The sequence below is a fragment of the Gobio gobio genome (genome assembly GCF_949357685.1).
Source record: "Gobio gobio genome assembly, chromosome: 18".
In the NCBI taxonomy this organism is placed as follows: domain Eukaryota; kingdom Metazoa; phylum Chordata; class Actinopteri; order Cypriniformes; family Gobionidae; genus Gobio; species Gobio gobio.
In genome coordinates, this window is record NC_137111.1 from 19,702,763 (window position 1) to 19,727,265 (window position 24,503).

The 24,503-nt window shown below is 37.5% G+C and overlaps 1 protein-coding gene across 1 annotated transcript in view; it reads right to left on the reverse strand.

The window, feature by feature from the left end:
* LOC307141746 (uncharacterized protein) overlaps positions 1-24,503 on the reverse strand; it is a gene marked incomplete at its 5' end in the record, with an annotated part of 252,555 nt that overhangs the window by 151,800 nt on the left and 76,252 nt on the right. Inside the window, 3 exons of the mRNA XM_079842185.1 lie at positions 16,096-16,149; positions 16,461-16,487; positions 18,618-18,647. Of these exons, the coding sequence (XP_079698311.1) occupies positions 16,096-16,149; positions 16,461-16,487; positions 18,618-18,647 (111 nt within the window). The remainder of the gene's footprint in view (positions 1-16,095; positions 16,150-16,460; positions 16,488-18,617; positions 18,648-24,503) is intronic.

Here is a 24,503-nt window from a genome sequence, read left to right on the forward strand (position 1 = left end):
CATTTTATCTTTGTACTGTATATGCTACATTGGCAAAAGTTTTGGGACGCCTGCCTTTACATGCACATGAACTTTAATGACATCCCATTCTTAATCCGTAGGGTTTAATATGGAGTTGGGCCACCCTTTGCAGATATAACAGCTTCAACTCTTCTGGGAAGGCTTTCCACAAGGTTTAGGAGTGTGTTTATGGGAATTTTTGACCATTCTTCTAGAAGCACATTTGTGAGGTCAGGCACTGATGTTGGGAGAGAAGGCCTGGCTCGCAGTTTCCGCTCTAATTCATCCCAAAGGTGTTCTATCGGGTTGAGGTCAGGACTCTGTGCAGGCCAGTCAAGTTCCTCCACACCAAACTCGCTCATCCATGTCTTTATGGACCTTGCTTTGTGCACTGGTGCGCAGTCATGTTGGAACAGGAAGGGGCCATCCCCAAACTGTTTCCACAAAGTTGGGAACATGAAATTGTCCAAAATGTCTTGGTATGCTGAAGCATTAAGAGTTCCTTTCACTGGAACTAAGGGGCCAAGCCCAACCCCTGAAAAACAACCCCACACACCATAATCCCCCCCTCCACCAAACTTTACACTTGGCACAATGCAGTCAAGTACCGTTCTCCTGGCAACCGCCAAACCCAGACTCGTCCATCGGATTGCCAGACAGAGAACTGTGATTGGTCACACCAGAGAACACGTCTTTGGTGCTTTACACCACTGCATCCGACGCTTTGCATTGCACTTGTTGATGTAAGGCTTGGATGCAGAGTAAATGCTACACTATACATGCTAGTATATATCCACTGAGATACAGCTGCAATATTAATTGATTAGAAAAATAAATACAATTCAAAAATAATTAATTGTCAAATACCTTGGCTTTGACAAACCCGTTTTTACGTTACAAAATGGATCCAAAATGACGATTTAATGTAATGATGATTTATGCTGCATACTGTGTGAAAAAGCAGATTTGTACATTAGGGTAAAGAGTGAGCTCTCCACGTCCTTAGCCGCTTAGTGAAGAGTTTGAAGCTCCTATTTGATAATACTCTGCATCCCACTAGCTCAACAGGCGATGAACAGCATTATGTGTGAGTGTGAGGTGAACGCACACATCGAACACATCTACACTGAACCCACTCATGACTGTATGCCAACCAGGGCAGCGCTGAGCGCTGGAGAACTTGGCAGAACATTAAACGAGAACATGCTCCGTGTATGTTCTGGCTTAGGGGCGAGCGCACCGTGATACGCAAGTGTGGGCTGTTGCTTTTTTCTCTCCTAATAAAACCATAATAAAACCATCTATTTACTGTGGGTGTATAACAGAGGTTTGTGCCCTCTCTGTTTACCCAAGCACACACACAGACACACACAAACGCACTCCCACACACACCTGCAGCACAAGTAGCCGTTCTCCAACTCGATTCTGACTAATTGTGCAAATGTCTGTCAGCTGAAGTTGGCAGTTGACTATGTGTAAGGTAAACTGGCAGTCTCGTTGCCATGGCATGCGTGCCTGTGCTTTTCTACGTCCTGTGGCGCAGGAAGCCAGCAGCCCAGCTTTGCACACCATTGCTGATGAATATTTCAGTGTGCCGCCATCGGGAAGGAGAGAGATCCTTTTTTTTTCCCCTTCTGGCGCTCCTCTGCTTCCTGTTTGATCTCTCGTAGCGTGTCACATGGTCCCAAAGTCCTCCAATTTTGCTCATCATGCGGTGTCAGTGGCATCCATAATGGATAGAAGTAAGCCTTTTCACATTACTATTCATGCCTTTTCTCCTAGTGCAATCCAGTCGCAACACATCCTTATTTAAATCAACTCGATGCCACCCTCCAACATAAACAGACACGTAAATAATAAACTGGGACTTACACACACACACACACACACACACACACACACACACACACACACACACGCAAAATGTAAACACACCTTGTGGTCTCATTAGCAGGGGCGTCACTAGACGTAAATATTCAGTGCCCATTAGCACCAAACTATAACGCAAAACAAATAATAAATAATTCAAAGTTTCATTTTTGCTAGATAATAAAAAAATAAAATAAAATCATTATAAAGTAAAAAATAAGAAGGAAAGATACAATTGTAATATAAACATAATAAAAAAAATAAAAATAATAATAATAATAATAATAATAATATTATAATAAATAATAATAATAACAACAATAATAATTAATAATAATAACAACAATAATTAATAATACAATAATAATACAAATAAATAAAATACATACTATATTTAAAAATATACATTTCATAATTTGTAATATTTATTTTATTTATGTTTTTGTTTCTTTATTTTGAAGAGACAAATAATTAAAACAATTATCATAGTAATAATAATAGCAGTACAATTTCTAAAATAATTACATACATAAATATAATAATAATAATAATACATTTATTTTTCTTATTATTATTATTATTTATATATTTTAAAAAATATATATTTATTTTTTTCTCTCCAGAGTGTTAAATTATTGATGACTCATCTGATGCTCCCCCCTTCCCTGTTTGTTTGTTTGGTTGAATGGATTTTATTTTGTTATATGTAAAACAATAAAAAGTTGATCACAAAAAAAAAATAATAATAATAATAATAATACAATAAATAAAATACATACCATAAAGTTTTCATTTGTATTTATTCATTCATTTATAAATGACGATTAAAACGTTATAATAGTAATATAGCGATACTAGTATTTATCAATATTATTAATAATAAAATGTAATTAAATTAAAAATAATATCACTTTAATATTAATGATAATAATGCATGTTGTAAAGTATTAAAATGTGCAAGCAATTTTAAATAATAATAATATTAGTTATACTACTACTACTACTACTACTACTACTACTAATAATAATAAAATATATAAAAATATATTAAAAATATATTTAAAAAATATAAAAAAATATGTATAATATAATATGTTAAAATATATGTTTTTAACATGCATGCATACATACATACATACATACATACATACATACATACATAAGTGGCAGAGTGGTGACAAGGGCACAAGACACGCTCAGTTTTGATGGGCGTGCCGCACTGAAGACTTGGAAGTAAACGCCCACGGCTAGGATTGGATAAGATTTGCATATTTAATGAGCTTCTGCTCCCCCTGTTAGTGACAGCGTGTGGAAAACGGCAACCGGAATGAATCGCCCAGCCCACAGCCAGGGCTCGCAAATGGCTTTATCAAACAAACACAATGATTCATCTCTCATCCACCCGCAATTGATTGGAATTATATTTTTTTATTAATGAATATAACTGTGAACCATACAAACACACACACACAGCGCGCCCTTCAAATATCGAGTCAAGAGAGTGAACAGCGCACATCAAGACAGTACAGTAATGAACCAAGAACACCACAAATAAAGTATTCTCCAGCCTGTGACAGCGTGCTAAGGTATGTTCTGTTAGACATGTACACATAATCCATTGATATCAAACGATCTGTAACAATGCAATACTATCACATATAAAACAACATTTTTATTTTATATGCTTCATTCGTTCATGTAATCTCATCCTGTCTGCAAATCCAGTCTCTTGTTTACAAACGAATCCGTGGTTAAATGAACATATGTGCAATGTCTTCCCCATGTGAGCTGGATATTCATTAAAAATAAAGTTCATCCATGCATTCATAATATTGGAATCCGAATGCATAAAAATCTGAATCCGAAAAGCTTATGTGGTATGTTTACTGCTTAGAAATTCGATGCTGTTTAGCTCTATGCTGCTCTTAGCTGTCATGTTAGTTTTTAGCTTTGAAACTTACAGGATATTCTTATATTACCATGACCTTTTATATATCAAAAGGGAAAGATGATTGATCAATTCATCACCCCTTTAAAAGTTTTGTCAAAACTTTCACATTTTCAAAGTTTCAAATTTCAAAAAACATATATTAGGAACTTGGAGGTATTAATTCCGTGATTTGATTCATTTTTCCAGAACTGTATGGTGCTTATTCTAGTCTTTCTGTGGGCAGACAGACAGATAGCAGCAGAAGTGCGAGGGGGCGGTGAAGTACAGCACTGGGACCTGCTTGGAAAAAGTTACCTGCTAGGTAGGTAGCAATTCATTTTCGATGAGCGGAACGGGCGGGCAGAGTGGGCACAAGCCCAAGAAACTGCTGCGGATGAGCCGAAAAGAAGGCTGTGTGGTCACAATTCCATGAGAAATGTTAAGAATATATAACATTTATATATTTAGCGCTATTTAGAAAACAACATTAATTTTGGGCAAATTAAATGATGTGGTGGCCGGGGCAGAAAAACCTTTTGGTTTAATGTTTTCGCGTTTAAGCATAAAAAACACAATTGTGTGAGGTTTATACTAAAATCAAGAAAAAAAAGACAAGTCGTATGTAGGGGTGGGGGGAAAAATCGATACAGCATGTGTGGCAAGGACGGCAAGTGTCGATATTTTCGCAACCCACCGTCGTTTAGATTTTTTTATAGTAGGAAAAATCATTTAGTTCAAGTTAGTGAACAGACACTGACGCGAACAGCTGAATGACAAGATGACGGTGGAAGATTTGGTTTCAAAGCGAAATGTAAAAGTGCCTATTAAGTGAGTTTGTCATTGTACTGGTTTGTTGTTTTTCATTAAGAATAAGAACGAACCCACCATTAAAGCAATTGCCGCCCCTAGTCATAGGCAGTTTTGCTTATCAAGTAATTAATCCTATTTAAAGAATGATTGGATTTGTTTTACTAGAAACCTAGAAGAAAATAGCAATTAATAAAATGAATTTTTGCAGCGTAAGAACGCTCTTACCCTCTCTCTGATCTTCCATCACATAATTAACATGAGCTCTTCTCCCACGGGTGGTCAGATCCATTCCATTGTTATTTTAGTGTCTTTTATTGCTATATGCTTGAGTTATTACAGATATTGACATTCAGACATTATTAACTAAACTTCATCAGCCGGATGGCAGGAGGGCTGACTCCCTTGACCCTTCCACTAAGAAATCTATGAGAAAGGCTTTCCAGCTTGCTTCCATGAACATTGATTCAGCCCGCATGTCTCAAATTTCCTGAATATATTATAAGAGATATTGTATTTGCTTAATCAGTGAGGAAGGCAGGTCACCGTAATGTGATCTCTTCCAATAACTCTGATCTATTAAAGGGTTAGTTCAACAAGAAATGAATTCTGCCCTCATTTACTCGCCCTCAAGTTGTTCCAAACCTGAATGAATTTCTTTCTCCTGCTGAACACAAAAGAAAATATTTTGAAGAATATGGGTAACTATTGTGAACAACAACCCCTAAAAATTATATGGAAGTTGGGTTTCCGACATTCTTCAAAATATATTATTTTGTGTTCAACACAAGAAAGAAATTCATACAGGTCTGGAACAACTTGAGGGTGAGTAATAGGGGTGGGAATTTTAATCGCGATACTTAAGCCACGATACGATATTATTGGGACTTTGCGATGTAAATTGCGATATGCTATTGCAATAACATATTAATACGGCCATTATGAATGGATTTACTTTCACTTTAGAATTAGTACCAATTCAGGGGAAGGCATTGCTTGAATGGTGAGTTGGTTGTTATTCTCAATGAAAATACCAACAACAAAACAGCACAATGACAAACTCACTTCAATAGGCGCTTTTACATTTTGCATTGAAACCAAATCTTCCGCGATCATATTTGTCATTCAGCTCCTCACTCTCGTGATGAATGAAATCTGACTCCTGCTGCTGATGTGCTGCCACTCTTGTTCGGCTTACGCTGCACATTCTGTTTTTAATTGTAGTTAATCGGTTGTCTAACTGAACTAAATTATTTTTACTATTGTAAAATATCAAAACGACGGTGAGGATATTGTGATGTTACCGGTGTGTTGTGGCTGAAGCGGCAAAGCTTCTTTGATTGTAATTGTGAGTGAAGTTCTGTTGCATTGCAGTGCGCAGCTTTCTTGCATTTGCGTGTCAAATCAACATGTAACTAAACACATAAAAATGGACAGAGTGGTCCACATTCAGAACATGCGAGAATCACGTTCCACGTTCAGAATATTCCTGCACACACAGCTCACTGTGCACGTGTATGTGAGTGAGAGTGATGCGCTGTTTGTGATATTAAAGTCTAAAAAGAATATTTCAAATTATTATTTATTGCGTTAAAAGTGCAGAGCTTACGGTAAAATTTAGCACAATACAAGCATAAATTCAGTTCCTGAAAATATTGATGTCCTTGTATCGATACAATATCCCCTCACAAAATATTGCGATACTATGCTGTATCGATTTTTCCCCCACACCTAGTGTGTAATGGGTGGGAATAATTTTTTTTGTGTGAACTATTCCTTTAAAAGGCCTGTTTCACCCAGCAAACATAATAAGTCCATTAATGAATAGCAATTTTAAATGTATATATATATATATATATATATATATATATATATATATATATATATATATATATATATATATATATATATATATAGTTATAGTGAAATTATGCTTTATAACACATTAAAACAAGGAATATATATCATGGAGAATATCAATCTTCAGAGAATTTGTCCTGTTTTTAAAAAATATAAAAAATGTTGAGGTCTATACTTAAAGCTACACTGTGTAATATTTTCCCCCATCTAGCGGTTAAAAGGTATATGACCATCCAGTGAATATTAGTTTCTGTTCCTCTCAATTCCGATTTCGTTTTAACTCCTACGGTGGCCGATTTAGTCCAAGATTAACATGGCTTCCAGTTCAACCTCATCCACATTCGACACGGTGCCATCGAGTGTTAAAACGCGAAAGGCGAAGCTTGAATTTACGGGTATGTCCCTCTTTGGCTAATGTACTTTCAAGATGGAGGGGCAACATGGCGACCCGCATTCGAACCCCTCACCCGTATGTATTTTCAATGGCATATTATAAACTTACGAGAATACTTTATTACTTGAAAGAAGTAAATATACATTAATGAGCACATATATTTTTGAAAGAACTAAGTGTTTTTAGCTAAGAATAAACTAAAAAAGTTACACAGTGTAGCTTTAAACAATAAGAAAAGATTATATTTAAAAACTATTACAAAATTTTGATTTGAGCAATTTTGTTTATTTGAATGTTTATTGATTTTATTATATTTATTTTGTATTATTATGTTTATTAAATTATACGTGTGTGTGTGTGTGTGTGTGTGTGTGTAAACACGATGCTTTAAAACACATTAAATGTAATATATTTAAATAGGAATATAATATCATGGAGAATATACATTTTCAGAGAATTTGTCTTGTTTTTCCCTGTACAGGCTCCAGAATTACATCATCAAGTATATACTTTAAATTTAAAATGTCTGTGGAGGAGGAGCTCTAACATCATATGTGGTACCATTTGAAAGCTTAGAGTCTCTACTTTCTGGAGACATGCATCACTTTGGCATTTGTACACAAAGTAAATTATTTACACTAAACTACTACTCATTTCAGCCTGGATTTGGCCTACCCAAATTGAAATTCGGCCTCCCGTCAGAACCATTTGAATAAATCTAGCATACAAAATTCTTTTTTCCACTATTTTCTGGAATCTAGTGGAAACAGCCCAAACTGTCTGCAGGTTGCTAGAGCACACAGGGCCTGAGTTACACACTTTTCAAACTTAAAGCGCCTCTTTTTTGGGGGGTTATTACAGCTCAGACAACATATACTTACATGTTTATCACTTTTAGCAGTGGTTTATGAAACTTCAAAGGGTTTCCTTTAAAATGACACCAAAATTGTGTATTTAGACCACTGTATGTGTGTATGGGAAGCTTTTCAATTTGGGTAGGCCAAATCCAGGCGGAAATCCAAAAAATGATCCCAGTTTAAGAGGTTAACAATAAAATTTTGTGAGGTTTCTGCTTAAACAAATAAGGAAAAGATAACATTTGAAAACAACTATTATTATCGTACACAATTTTGATTTGAGCAATTTTGTTTATTTTAATGTTCATTCATTTGTATATTTTTATTTAAAAATCCTGCTTCAGAAACATATTTTTGTAAAAGAACATATTGCAATATATCATTTTAATGTTTATACATTTTTATATTTTGAAATAAAAATCCTGATTCAGAAAAGGATTTTCGTAAAAGAACATATTGCAAAATATTGTGTAAATATATATATATATGGCATACTTTCAACTCTTTCGGGTTGATTTCTGGGCACTATGTGCAGAAAAAAGACACCAAAACTGTTACATGCACATTGTCAATACTGTAACCTCTTTGTTGGCTGCCGAAATATATCCACGCAAATAAATGCTTACGCTTGTCGTGTGACACAGGCCAAAGAGTTAACCTTGCTAGCAGCGAAAAATTCACTGCCGCAAAGATGGCAACCATGTATGACTGATAGTGGTGTGGAAAATGAGAGCTGCTAATTAGGTGAGAGTCTCTCGCCAGCAGTCTCGTCGTCATCTAGAAGGCCAGTAATAATGACCCATGTCCCTCCTTTCCCCAAATAGCCTCCAAGACTGCAGAGTGTCGCAGACCTGCTCAACAAGTTACCCGGCTACATGTGACTCGCCAAATATAACCCGAAACCTTACCACTTCCCTGCTTGCCGGGAAGCTGTGCAGTCATCAAAGCAAAGTTATTTATAGGGCCAAATAGTGACTTTTGCAACAAAACAACATACTTGACACTGATTTAAATGGCAGCCGGAAAAGAATTCAGTCTAACTAAGTCTCGCGGCAAACTAACTCGCGTGGGCGGTAAAAGTTAGCGCGATCCCTCGCGAGCACAGGGAATTTAATGAATTCGTGGGGTGCAGACCACGAGATCATTAGAACACAGCGTCTGGATTCTAAACAGCTTTTTTCTGTAACACCAACCAATTAAAGAGGAATCATGTTGGTAGAAGCTGACATTATGTTCAGAATTTTGCACGAAAGGTCATATGCTTGTAGTGGCCTTTTAATCTCGCAGAAGGTAGGGTACAAACACATTGCGCTTGTTTTCAGAGAAATGTTTAATGAAATGTTTAACTGTCTGGAAAAAATGTATATGAGTTATTGTACCTTGAAAGTACACTTCTTGTTTTGTTCTCTAAGTAAGACTACTATCTAGCAGCGGCCTATCAGATGTCATTTGCAGAACTGATCATTTTGCTTTAAAGGGAAAAATGAAAATCCTGGCATCATTTACCCACCCTCATGTATGGATGCTTGATTCTGCCACAAAATAAAAAGGTAATTGCAACTTTTTATTTCACAATTCTGACTTTTTTTCTCAGAAATGCGTGATATAAACAAACATTTGCAAGCTATAAAGTCAGAATTGTGAGATATAAACTCAGAATTTTGTGATATAAACTAGCAATTGTGAGTTATTTACTCAGAATTGTGTGATATAAACACTCATTTGCGTGTTATAAAGTCAGAATTGCGAGATTTAATTATCTTGTAACTTGAGGGCAAGTCATCCAAGTTTGGAATGACATGAGTATGGAAGCTTGTTTCAGCCATAAAACAATTTGCAAATAAATAAATAATTGTGACTTTTAATCTCACAATTTAATTTTTTTCTCAGAATTGTGAGAGATATAAACTTGCAATTAAATCTTACGATTTTGATTTCATGAGTCTATATCACAAAATTCCGGGTTTATATCATACAATTATGACTTTATAGCTCGCAATTGTGAGTTTATATCACAATTGACCTATCGGTAAGCCCCGCCCCCCTTAGTTACTGTTGCTAACTAGGACAAACAAACGGAGTTGCTATATCTTACAATGACAGCCGTCAGTGTGAAAACCTTATCCCAAGATGTTTTTGGACACAGAATGTAGCGTATACCCCGTCCGAATGATGGCCAGACTTTTCTGATGGTTTATCAAGTTTATTATGTCCTTTTTCACTCCAAAAAAAATATCGCAAGAGCTGAACAAACAAAGCATAAGAAGTGCGCACTAACGTCTCATTCACAAACTATCTCTCTCCGTTGCTCTCTCTGTTGCATTACCATTAACATACAGCAAACTACACAAAAACACTTATAAAACTAACAGTAAACAAACATATACACAGACCTTATGCCTTTTCGAGGGTGCAGTTAATAACTGGTAAACTTTGTATGATCTACAAAACAACTCCGATAAACTGCGTGCGAGCTCTCCCTTTCACCACCCGTAGACTATAATACCCATCAAAATAGGAGTCCTCCTTAGTCGGACAGATAATGTAGACCTTAAACATATCTAAAATTAAATTAATTTACATATAACCAGTTTAATGGAGAGGCACGGAAATGTAGACCTTTGTGTTTTTGACCTAACGTTACAGTGTTACATGACGTGAGAACAGTTAGTTATTACAGTTGTATGTTAGCAGGGACTTTAATCGTAACTTAACGAGAGTATGACAAACAGAAAATCCTCTCAGGATCCCTGGAATCAGTGTTACAGTACCTCAGGCACGACATTTGAGCATTTTTGTAGCATAAACACCATCAAACCGATGAGAGCTTCGGAATTTCCAATGCATCATTATGGCGCTGACACCTAAAGATGTCCGAGTTCCGGTCCCGGCACAACTGATACTCAACTGCTATTGGCTCATCTGCGTTCGAGGGGAGGGGCTTACCGATAGGTCAATTCTGACTTTGTGTCTCACAATTCAGACTTTTTTTAATCGCAATCGCATTTATATCCGGCAATTCAGACTTTTTTTCTCAGAAATGCGTGATATAAACCAATAATTTTGTGATATAAACTCACGATTGCAAGTTATAAAGTCTGAATCGCAAGATTTAACTGCAAGTTTATATCTTTCACAATTACTTTCTTTTGCTGTACACAATAGATATTTGACACAATGCTGCCTTCACGTGCTCACTGACTCACAAGGGATTCAGTGAGTCATGTGATTCAGTGAGTCATGTGAATCAGTGGCCCTGTCCCAAATGGCACACTTCATGTGCACTTTCGGGCTTGTGGGCTTACAATGGCCGCTGCGTGCGCGTGTCCGTTAAGTCCACGAGACCGCAGGGTGTCCCATTTGTCATTTTAGGTCTTAGAAGGGTGCTCACGAGCGCCCCCTTTGAGGTCGATATGTGCCCTCGATGCGCACTTCTGCCAAGCCCGCACTAGTGCGAGCTACGCAGTGGACTTCTTCCCGGCAGTCAAAGCCCCATTACGTTGCGAAAGTGCGGACTCAGAGGAAGACCGTGAGGGTTTAGGGTGCCATTTGGGACAGGGCCAGTGAGTCATGTGATTCAGTGAGTCATGTGAATCAGTGAGTCATGTGAATCAGTGAGGCATTCATCGGAAATGTCCTACTTCCCACTTTAGAAGTCGTGATTAAGGGCTTGTTGCATTCAAGTCCTTTGTTGTCGGAATGAACAGGAATCATGGAGGACATCATGTTTATTCTTGCCTATTTATTGGGAAAATCTAATTAAAACCAAAATGATTTAGTGTCACATGCACTGCCAAGCAGAAACATTTACGATGCCAGATTCTGTCATTTCGGTCAAATGCAGACTATTTTTGCGGTGTATAAAACAATAGCCTACGCTTCAAATGATTACTCGAGTAAGTAAATATGCACCAGGCTACATTACCAACAAGTCAAGACGATCTAGCTGTTTTGGGGTAAAAACGAATAAATCATACCTGTCACAGCAGTAGTTCTCCCCACCACCATATTTAAAGTTTATAGCACGCCCATCTCGGGAATTTGGGTATCAAAATGATTTCCGAAATTCCCAGTGGTAAACACGACATCAGAGGGCATTCAAGTGCAATTTTTACCTCGGAAACTCCACGGAAATAATTCCGATTCTGAAATATTATAACTGAATTTTGGACAGACAGGAATTCTGATTTAAAAAAAAAAAAAGTCTACATATTTTCGTTCACAGTATAATCCATTTCCATTAAACAACATAAAAACAAAGTGAACTGTGATCACTTTACATGTCAGCCAAATGGCTCTTCCTGGTTCTTCTGGCTGGCAGGGGCGCTGCTAGCAATTTTGGGCCCAATGAAAGAATATGATGTTGGGCCCTCTACCACACCAACCTGGCTATCCAAAATCTGTCTGCAATTTAATAATACTGACCATTTAAGCTCTGCTTGCTCAACCCAGAATGCCCCAATTGGCTGATGAAACATTGATTAAAATTAAGATACAATTTCTACAAAACAAAACTTAATGAAGTGGTCACAATCATGTCTGACCCACTCAATGTCTCCTGGCATTGCGCATCTTATGTGTCCTATCTCAGGCTGTTCACTTTTCATAATCGAAACAGATTGACAACATGGACATAAAAAATAACATTATAATATTTCAACATAAATATAAAAATAAATACCTTAATGGCTGTAACAATTAAAGTACAGAGAAACTTCATGTCAGAGTGGGATTTGAGCGTGAGCAGTTCATCAGTGGAGCGTTTTGCTGGATTTTGCCGGAAATGCAGAAATAAGCCATCTTTTTTTATATTTGTAACTCTTTGGTAGATTATACATTTATAATACATTACTACTAGTACTGTTACTACTAATAAACCAATCTCTGGGGGCCCCAAAAGTGTGTGGGCCCTTAGAATCGTCCTAACTTTCCCCCCCTTAGCGGCGCCCCTGCTGGCTGGTCTCTGTTGCACTGTGCATCAGATCCAGATCGTATGCCAAACGTCTGGATAATCAGACTAATAATAGCAGGGCTCAACAATGAGGATGGATCTGCTGGCCCGGGGCCGGTTTGACAATGTTTCAGGCCAGATGACAGAACTGTCACAAAATTTTACATCTTGTACAACCTTTTGTTACGCCTTTCGTTATAGCTCTCCAGCAAAATTACGATAATGTTTTTTCTTCCCTATTGGGACAAAGATTCGAGTGAAATGAGAAAAAATGTAGGGCAGGACTTGATTTTGTACATTGGAACTTGATTGGATTGTTGGATGGTTGTGGTTTTCTATTGGTCGATCTCATGATGAGTGACAGGTTGCCCCGCCCTCCCGCCAGTAAACAGTCATCAGGAAAGAAAAGAGATGGTGCAGCAAGAGGGAGGGGAAATTAATTTGATTAAAGATTACGAAGGGACATGAATTTGAAAAAAATGATGTGCATGGATAAAATATTTATAATAAATACTTCAATACTTCCTTAAGAAACCCTCTGATGCTCTTCGTTTAGGGGTTGCATTGGTTGTCTTCCTGGTCATAAGTGACCGGACACCTAAAAATTAAACTTCCTCCACCCGAGTAAAACCAAAGCAATTTATTTTTCTTCAATAATATTTTTTTTCTTTTTAATTTTGTATTTTGAGATGATTTTATGGTATTTTTTAATATTTATGCAAATACTGATGGTCTATTTTTGCCATTGAAAATTATTTAAAAATTTTTTTTTTTTTTTATTATTATTATTGCAGAATTTCAGATTAAAATAGAGACTAGGCCTTCAAAATTATTTTTTTTGAAGGCAGATTAGCACCCTATTTTGGAATTATTTAAGAAATCATGCAACTATGGGTGTAATCACTCTATGATTGAGGTCTCTATGGAGAGGCTTGAGAATTCCCTAATTCTGGACACATTTAATGATTTTTTTTTTTTTTGATGGATTTGAATATATATTTAAAAAACCTCAAACACTATTTATTATAAAGTTTTATATATATTTTTTTTGTTTGTTAGGAAAAAAAAAAAAAATTCTGTGAATTTGTGTTTTTGCAGATTTCCCATTAATTTCCTATTGTGGTCATTTTTGACCGAAGAGCACAAGTGGAAGTATTTTTTTTAAAGGTTTTTTTTCGTGTTTTTTTGAAGCTTTGATTGTGTTTACAGTGTGCAATATAACATGTGTTAATGTTTCATGTGTAAAAAAACACAGTATTTTTCACACAATTTACTTATCTGTATACCGCTGTTTTCACTGTCCTCAAAACGGCCTGAGAATTTCCTCGTTCTATGAAGTCCCTCCTTCAGAAATACGTATCGAGTTCTGATTGTGCCAGCGGTTCCCGTGTTGTGATTCGACAGCAGCTTAGCACACGTTGCCCGAGAAGGTCACGCCTCTTACCATAACGGGGAGATGAACGCACTCAAACTACAGCCCCTGAAGGCCAAACAAAGGTGATTTGACTCCGGGATGAAAATAACAGCGTCTGATGGCGACAAACGCAACCGAACCGAACCGAACGCAACACTCCCTCTTCTCCACGAGGGAGCAACAAGACCACGCCCCCTTTTTCGCGTGTTCTTGTGGGCGGAGGTTAGTCAACAAACTGCTCTACTGACGTAATTAAAGCAGGAAATACCAGGATGTAGTCCAAACCGGCCGTTCGCTGTAGGCTTTGAAAGGGAACTTCTGTTAAATAAAATATCTCGCTTGGCATTGAACTTTGAGCTTTATAATTTTACAGGTATTATTTATGCTCTAACAGCAACATTACACACTAACTAAAGTTTGAAAAATGGGATCACGAAGAACGGGACCTTTAAGACCACTTAGCATGCTCGAATCATGCCCTCATTTTTTTGTGTGTTCACATACCTAATGCTAGAAAAGTCACCAAGTTTCATATCATTCTGATAAAGCTGTGATTTTTAAAATTCCAAATGTGGTTCATAGGCTCAGTTTTTCATAGGTGTGTATGTGTGTATAAGTGTGCATGTGTGCGTGTGTGTGTCAATATCCCACTCTTGATGTTTTAGAGTGTCACCCCTTTACTGCTGTGTACTTTTTTTCAGCATTGTGGCCGTTTTGTAGATTGTACACACAAATATTCGGAGAATTTTTGTGTTTTTGCCGATTTCCCATTCATTTCCTATGGTCGGTCATTTATGACAATGAACACTACTTTTCTTTTTTACGACCAATTAGCATGCTCGAATCATGACCCCAATTTTTTGTGTGTGTTTACATACCTAATGCTAGAAAAGTCACCAAGTTTCATATCATTCCGATGAAGCAGTGGTTTTAAAAATTTCAAAACAGAAAATTTTCCGGTCAGAAATAGAATAGAAATAGAATAGAAAAATAATAATTGTCAATTTTGATTTCATGGTGACTAATGAATTTATGTGGAGTTAAATAGCTATATAATTCCTAGCTTTCTAATTTCTAGCAAATTTTCTTTTTAAAATAAAATTTAATATATATATATATTAATAATTTAACAAATAAGAACACACATTCTTAATCATCCGTATTGTTTTGCCCTGAATACAGAAACCAATTATGGAGGAATTGTTCTGGCATTCCGTGTGGAAACATTCCCAACCAGTGTGGACCAAATCCAGATGTCTATGGCATGGTGCATCACTCAATCCATCACTGAACTGAAAATACCCAACAGTGTCATGATAACACTCCAGTGAACACCACTGCAGAGGATAATAAATATTCATTCATTCTGTTGAATGGGCTTAATGCTGCGCTTACAGTCCCTGCGGCGGACCCCAAGTATTCTCCTCCATCTAAGTGGCATGCATTTTTAATACTTTTTTATCACATTCAAGGGAGTCGAGAAACAACTGTACGACATTCAGGACCATTAACCACTCGAGGAGCCGAGATAACATTTGCGTTAACAGGTGTTAGCATGCCTCTAGTGAAATGGCTCAATGGCTTAGGTAATTCAAATAAGCGGAACACGCAACAGCAATTTGTTGCAGGCAGTCAAATTCCACATAAAGCTTTTTGGGCCGTGAGCAGCGCAACAATTTAACCCTTGACCGGTGGCATTGAGAAGCAAAGGATAAAATCAATAATGAAACAGTATCGCTTTCTCAATACATTCGAGCATATCGCGATTGAACCATAAATCACCCTTGAGATTGCTTCCTGCTGGGATTGTCAGTCCACGATTGACCTTACGGTTGAATATTCAGAGTCATTCCCATGAGACCAGGCCCACACAGAGCTCTCCGATCTTTTTCTCGTTCCAGCTGCCGCCGGGTGACTCCCGAAGGCTTGTCTCGCTGACGGGTCGGTCACACAAACACATAATGCAACATGGATCCAGCCCACACAGGCAGCGGCCTGCTTGGCTTTACTCACCCTTTTGCCCTCTTTCCCTGGTGTTCCTGGTTGACCGGGCAGGCCAGCATCTCCCTGGGGGAAGATGGGTAAAGGATCAGGGTTCTAATTCTCAGAAAACATCACAGGCTAGTCTGGATCTAGGCTTCCACCTGTTTGTGGTCATAATTGCCCTCAAAAACACGATTTAGATCCAGAAGCAACATTGATGTGAATACGAGCACATAACAGCTGGCTCTGCCTGGGCGGGTTTGCATGTCGGCGCTTATTAAAGTGCTGAGAGACAGATGTTCAAACGGCATGTTCACAACTCATGGGTGAACTTCGTTATGGAAGGCAAAAAAATGTAATCATTAAATTTATGAAAATGCTGTTGAAGCGCTAACCTTTTCTCCAGGAGCTCCTGGGGGACCCTGAAAAAAAAGACAAATTTGGATGATTTTTAATATCCAAACTAGACATTTGGTGTAAGATTTATGTTTTTAAAAGATGTCTCTTATGCAACTATTGAAATATTATTACACTTAAAAAAACATTTTAAAATATAATGTATTGCTGTGAAAAAGCTGAATTTTCAGCATCAGTGTCACATGATCTTTATTTACTTGATAAAAATACAATAAAAGCAATAATATTGTGAAATATTATTACACTTTAAAAACATTTTTATTTTTATATATTTTAAAATATAATTTATTGCTGTGAAAAAGCTGAATTTTCAGCATTAGTGTCACATGATCCGAAATCATTCTAATATGCTGATTTGCTGCTCAGGAAACATTTCTTATTACTATCAAAGTTAAAAACGTTTCTGCTAAGTAATATAATAGGGACATTTTGATACTTTTTTTCATTTCTTTGAACAATAGGGAGTTCAAAAAACACTATATACATTATACTGTATTGCCAAAAGTTTTGGGACGCCTGCCTTTACAGCAAAACAGCTTCAACTCTTCTGGGAAGGCTTTCCAAAAATGTTAGGAGTGTGTTTATGGGAATTTCTGATCATTCTTCTAGAAGCGTATTTGTGAGGTCAGGCACTGACGTTGGACGAGAAATTCATCCCAAAAGGTGTTCTATTGGGTTGAGGTCAGGACTCTGTGCAGGCCAGTCAAGTTCCTCCACACCAAACTCGCTCATCCATGTCTTTATGGACTTTGCTTTTGTGCACTGGTGCACAGTCATGTTGAAACAGGAAGGGGCCATCCCCAAACTGTTCCTAAAAAGTTGGGAGTATGAAATTGTCCAAAATGTCTTGGTATGCTGAAGCATAAATAGTTCCTTTCACTGGAACTAAGGGGCCAAGCCCAACCCCTGAAAAACAACTACACACCATAACCCCCCTCCACCAAACTTTACACTTGGCACAATGCAGTCAGGCAAGTACTGTTCTCCTGTCAACCGCCAAACCCAGACTCGCCCATCGGATTACCAGAGAAGAGTGATTGGTCACTCCAGAGAACACGTCTCCACTGCTCTAGAGTCCAGTGGCGTTGTGCTTTACAGCACTGCATCCAACGCTTTGCATTGCACTTGGTGATGTAAGGCTTGGATGCAGCTGCTCGGCCATGGAAACCCATTCCATAAAGCTCTCTCCGCACTGTTCTTGAAAGTTTGGAGGTCTGTAGCTATTGACTCTGCAGAAAGTTGGCGACTTCTGCGCACTGTGCACCTGACCCCACTCTGTGATTTGACATGGCCTAGCACAAGAAAGCGACCCAGTCTTTCACATGTTTGTAGAAGCAGTCTGCATGCCGGGGTGATTGATTTTATACACCTGTGGCCATGGAAGTGATTGCAATCACTTCCCAATACTCAGATTGTCCCAATACTCTTGGCAATATAGTGTATAATGAAACAGTAAAGACATTTATAATGTTGTAAAATAATTTATATTTAATACACAACTTTCTAATAAAAATAAAAAATAATTGTAAGTGTATTTTGGTGTAATTGAATATAGAAAGGCCAGTGATTGCAAAGCAGCAATACAGTATTGTTTAAGTTTTAGGTAAATTTAGGCTTCAGTTGTTTAAATGACATGCTGCAGATGCTTTGCCACCTTATACTCAGGACACATGTTTTCTGTGAACATGAACTACATAACATAATATTGCCTTTTAGATAGTAAAATAGATTTAAACAAGTAGAAGCGATCAATCACAATTTTGAATGCAAATATAACATTTGATGTCATCGGTTTTGGTTACATTTTCACTTATAATTAAAGTAACCTGGCTGAAATGATCAACAAAAAAATATAGATTTGAATTGAGTCAATACATTAAGCAGTTCTAGTTGAATAAGCTACATAAATATCTGAAGAAGCAGCAGAAGCAGACCAACATTTCTACTTGAGTTTAATTAAAAACACTCTGTGGAAAAAAAAGGAAACGGCTTTCGCTATGAATCATCAAAAATTCTAGGAAAATGCCTTACAAGCAATGTAATAAAATTCTCATGAAATATATAAAAACAGTCAAATCCTCACTGCTATGTGCTGGCATTCAGTTTCAGAACACAGAAATGAAATGTCTTTTTACCTGGTCTCCTTTTTGAACTTGCGTTTCAATCTAAGAGAAAGCAGAAGGGAAATTATAACATCTTTCATCAAACAGAGACAGCAATTAACTTCAGCTGTTAATGCTGTTAAAACAAAGGTCAGGATATCTTTACAGTACATGACCCAGTAAAAAAGACAAACCACATGACCATTCACATATATACAAGACACATACAGACGGCCTTTCAGATACAGAGTGTGGTGTTAACTTTCAGCTGGCATTCTCGAAAACACTGACACATCTTAGAAACAGCTGCAAAAATAGCCATTCGTAGTGTCTGGTGAAAGTCGGAGAACAAGAGCTTTAAAGGCTCCTAAAACTGTCAAAATGTAACAGTGGAGAGACGGCCTGTGATGTTAGAGGCCGTAAATAAGAGCGACAGATGTCTGCGCTGGCGAGATCCATGATAGAATATAAAATAACCTGAAACATTGATAAAATCAGAAATGTCAGCTATAAGCTATTTGTTTATACATAAATAACATAAGCCGCAAAAGCTTGTTAAAATGTTTTTGTTCTACACGATTTACAACTTGACTACAAGAGGGAGTGGTGATACGGCGAGCGTGTTGTCGGCTTTCACGTTTGCATCCCTGGTATTCCTGCTTGTCCTCATAAAATGTAAAATTAGCATGAGTAAATAACTGTTATGCCCTGATACAGTTCTGTTGGGGTTAGTTTACTGTTTAGGTTACATAAAGGGGCAGAGCCGTTGGACTGTATCCTAATGCACAAGATCATACAGTACATCCCTCTCTTGTTTTATGAGATGTAACAGGCGTGTCCCTCATATGAGGTGCTCCCTACTTGCAGGACTAACCTCCACAATCTGGTTATTCTGGTCACCCCTGAGTGAGCATGTGCTGGCTCTCCTTTGCCTTTTATTTGTTTTAGTTGTGAAGACAGAGAAAGTTAAACTTCGCCATTCTGTTCAAAAGTTTGGGGGCACGACTACCACGTTGCATGCTCGTAATTTTAACAGCAAAAACATGTATTGTGTGAACTGGCCCTAACAAGTTACAAAAAAACGTTAGAATAATGACACTGACACATAGACATCATCTCATCTTACAGTAGATACTGAATCAGGACAAAGCAAGACACAGGTCAGTAGAACAAAAAAAGCACAAGGTCTAGAGACACTTTTTCTGAAAGTTAAACTTCTTTTAACTTGAGCACTGCGTTTTAAGAACGCTAGCATCGCAAGAATGCAAAAGATGCAAGACGCGAGTGCAACGGTTAAAGACGTCTGTCTAGTGCGTTTGCATTTAAAAATCATGGGAAAGTAGCACGGTGGAATGGACAAAAATGTGCTCTGTGTGCCCAAACTAGACGGTCAATTGTCCGTCTAGCACATTTAAAGAGATAGTTCACCCAAAAATGTAAATTTGATGTTTATCTGCTTACCCCGTCACGGGCCTATACCATGAAGCCGGTTTAGCTGGCTAGCCAGATACGTTTAAAGCTTAGTTTGTGCCAATCCTGGGTTTTAGGTACCATTAAAGTGGTTTGGCTTTTAGCCGTGTTCATCTCCACAGTAACTTACGCTCCACGGCTAACCTGCTCCAGGGCAGGTTATGTTCTGGATAAGACATCTCAAACTGAAATTGGACCAATCAGCTGTGAACAAAGTGACACGCCTCTGATGCAATAAAGTCCCTCCCTCTGTTTCTACTCCAAATTAAAGGTCACTAACTCACTATAGCAAATGGTTTTTAAAGACTAACGCGTCTGGCTTTTAACAATGCTTATTTATAATAATAATAGTTTTGAATGATTTAGATATAATTTATGTAATTATACCCTTTTAGTTAATCAATCATTAATAGGCACTTAGTTAAAATTAATATTAATAGCCTATATAAAGGTCATACAAATAAGCTTTAAAATCAATAAATAAAGCTATAAAAATGACTACATGTGATCTTAAATGTTCAATTCTCTCTATATATCAACTAAACTAACTTCATAACTTTTACTTGCATTGACGTATAATATATTTCTTTAAGTTATCCTCTTTCATAGACAGCTCTTTTCTTCCTGTCTATTTGTTTAAATTCTTAATATTTTTCAATCATGTAATATTCTGCAGAAGAGAGAAATGAATCTCAGTTTCACTGATCCACAGCATGTGATTGGCTGTTCACTACTGATGTCACAGCTAAACTCCTAAACTCAGGATCAAAGCCTGAGTTGACAGAGAAAGCTGATGATCATGGGACCAACAAAGCCTGAATAGATTGGTTTGGTTTTGTCAACTCAAAACTAATCCTGTAACCCTGAGTTTGTTAAACTACCATCATGGTACAGGCCCCATATGTCTGTCTGTTTAGTTTAGCTTTCAGTTGTGTCCCGCCACTTGTCTGTTTCCTAGGTTACCCTCGTTAGTTAAGTTCTGTTCAGCTGTGTTTAGTTAATTATCTCGTTGAGTCGTTTCTGTCTCCTATTTAAGTTCCTCTTGTTCACTCAGTCTTTGTCTATTCACTGCTATTTTACCCTGCTATGTTGGGAGTGCAGTTACCTGCTTTTCAGTTTGTTCCTTAGCATTATTAAAGTTTAAGTTTATATATGGATCTTCTGAGTCTTTAGCCTGTTCTTGTGCACACCCAACCGTAACACCCCCATGGCACCCAAGATATAGGTGACTTTGTTTCTTAAGTAGAACACAAATTAAGATTTTTAACTCCAACCGTTGCAGTCTGTCAGTCGTATAATGCAGTCAGTCACTCAGTACGTTTACATGGACATCTCCGATATTAATCTGATTAAGACCATACTCTGATTAAGAAACTACCATGTAAACAGCTATTTCTAATTACCTTAATCCGGTTAAAGCCATACTCGAATTAAACAAAAATCGAATTAAGACATGTGGAGTATGCCTATTTTAGTCGCATTATCGAAGTGCATTGTAGACATGTACACACCTTAATCTAACTATTAACGCTGTGTAGGAGTTTTCGTCGCATTTTGTGACAGGACACACACACAGGCAAGTGCAGAGGGGAGGGCTTTGGAGGCTCGAGCCCCTGCTCTTTTTAAAAATGTATCAAAAGTGCCCCTCTCATCAATCATCAATAATATTGTGACCAATAAAACAGAATTTGAATTATAATTAATAGAACAGCGCGTACAAAACATTAACAAAGCGTTCAAATGTCTCAATCTTTTACGTAACGTTATCTGTCAGTCTGAAATGTCATTGCCATGACGTGTTGCTATGGTGCGTGTCTTGCTTGACTGCTCATTCTGACGCTCCTCTATATTTTTTTCTTTGTGTTGTCATAATTCTGCTCATTGTAAAAGTAAAATACAATAAGTTTGTATCTGTAATCCCAGATTCATAATTGTCTGCTTACAACAGCGGTCGGGAACCTCTAGGCTCGTGAGTCATATGGCCATTCAGTGAATGCCTGTGGCACGACGGCAGAAAAAAAAAAATCCAAACAATCACGATTTTGAAACCTTAATTTTCATCATTAATCAAAGCTATTATTCGAAATGTAGGCTGTCAAGAAAGAGGCAAGATGGGCAGTGTCTCTTCAAAAAAAACCTGAAAGACACAATATATAATATTACAAAAATAAAACAACGTGTGTATATATATATATATATATATATATATATATATATATATATATATATATATATATATATATATATATATATATATATATATAAATTGCATTAAAAAGTAATAAAAATCCCTCTTTTTTTATAAAGGAACACTGTCCAACAGCGACACCTGCAGGTAGAGTTACAGCGGTTTGCCTGAGCCCATTGATTTTAACGAAAAGTCGCGCCCATGATTGGACGTCGGACAGCATAGCATGGCATGGCGACGTAATGACGTGTGCCATTAATCGATCTATGTTCTATAACATGTAAAACGGGAACATGAACGGAATATTCTAAAAGCAACTCATGTAAACACCTTAATCAGAATATTGTCTTATTCAGATTAAGGTCAATAATTAGATTACTGCTGTCCATGTAAACGTAGTCACTGATGTCTTAAGACATGAAACGATAGGTTTGTGTGAGAAACCGAACAGTATGTATATAATTTTTTACCTATAATACACCACTTCCGGCGGTTGCGTAAACTATACCTGATTGTGTACAGGCCTCACGCACCGGAAGTGATCGCGCGCTCAAGGCTGTTGGACATAGTGGTGTATTAGAGGTAAAAAATGATATAAATACGGTTCGGTTTCTCACACAAACCGATCGTTTCGTGTCTTAAGACATCAATGTGTCGTCACGAGCCGCAGGGTTTAATTTGGATTTCTCTGTGCGTGTTTATTTTTTTATTTTGTTACCATGTATTTTACGACTGACAGACTGCAATGGTTGGAATTAAACATCTTAATTTGTGTTCTACTGAAGGAACAAAGTCACCTATATATTGGATGCCCTGGTAAGCAGATAAGCATCAAATTTTCATTTTTGGGTGAACTATCCCTTTAAAGGAACACGCCAACTTTTTGAGACTTATTTGGGAGCTTAATCTTACTTTTTGGGAGCTTATTCACCGTATCCCACAGAGTCAGATAAGTCTATACATACCATTCTCATCTCCGTGTGTGCCATAACTCTGTCTGACGCACCCACCGCTAGCTTAGCTTAGCACAAAGACTGGAGGTAAACGGCTCCAGCTAGCCTACTGCTCAATAAGTGACAAAATAACGGCAACATTTTCCTATGTACATGTTGTGATGTGTCTAGTTACATCATGTAATAAGACAGACGGAAAATAAAAAGTTGCGATTTTCTAGACCAATATGGCTTAATATTGGTTAATTGTTTCGCGTGCGGCCGTAAGGCAGTGCTTTCATTTACAGGGGCTAGTCAGTGATTTTATTGCCGTCCTTCTCCCACCACCAGCATAAAATTCCCCGGCCGAATTACACGTTTTAGACAAACACCAAGGTCGTGTGGTAATTTAATTGCTGTCCGAATCCACATCTCTGAGTTTTCAAGAATATCACTTCAAAATTCATTGTTTATATCCTTTTGGATCACTGCAGAGCACAGTACGGCCGCACTTCGCTGTCATTTGGATGCATTTCTAGACTAGTATTTCTTTAAATGTGGGCAAGTATTTTCAAGAGCAATATATTTTATCACGCTCAAAAAATAAAAGGAAGAATAGCAAGTAAACATTTGAATTGGGCCGTTATTTACAGCAGCATTTATTCTTATCATTACAAGCATATGACATTATATTTACAGTATGTTACGGACCACGTGAGCAGTGCGATCCCGAACACAAAACTCTCCCCTCCACCGTGAATAAATCACAATCCGATTGCACAAGGCTTTATCACTGAGGTGGCATGCACAATCTGCAGTTATTTTTACGGATTTCCATGTGAGAAAAAAAGGCGAATGGGCTGGCGCATGACATACATCACGACCAAACGTTAGTGATTGGTTATGGCAGATCCAGAGTGGCTCTGGGCAGATCCGATAGTTTTAAACTTCAACAGAGTACCCGCCTTCAAGGAATTAAATGCTTGTCAATGGAGAGTGGCCAAACTCTCTGTACATTACAAATGAAATATACGAGAGTCTGGTAGGACCAGGCTAGGATCGCTGCATCCATGCGCTCAACATGTCTGTGATCGGCTAATTCTCATCACTGCAACCTTTCATGCCGCAATATAAATATAATGCTATAGACCTAAATATAATGCAATAATCAACTTAATGTATAACACTTACTGTATAACGACTGTATGTAACATAGCACCCTGTTTGAGCATCTTTCTCATATCGGTGTCAGCAATAAGCAAAGACCTTAGAAAAAATTCCTTAAATCTCATTTCGGTGCTTAATGCAGCTTATGCATATCATGCTTCA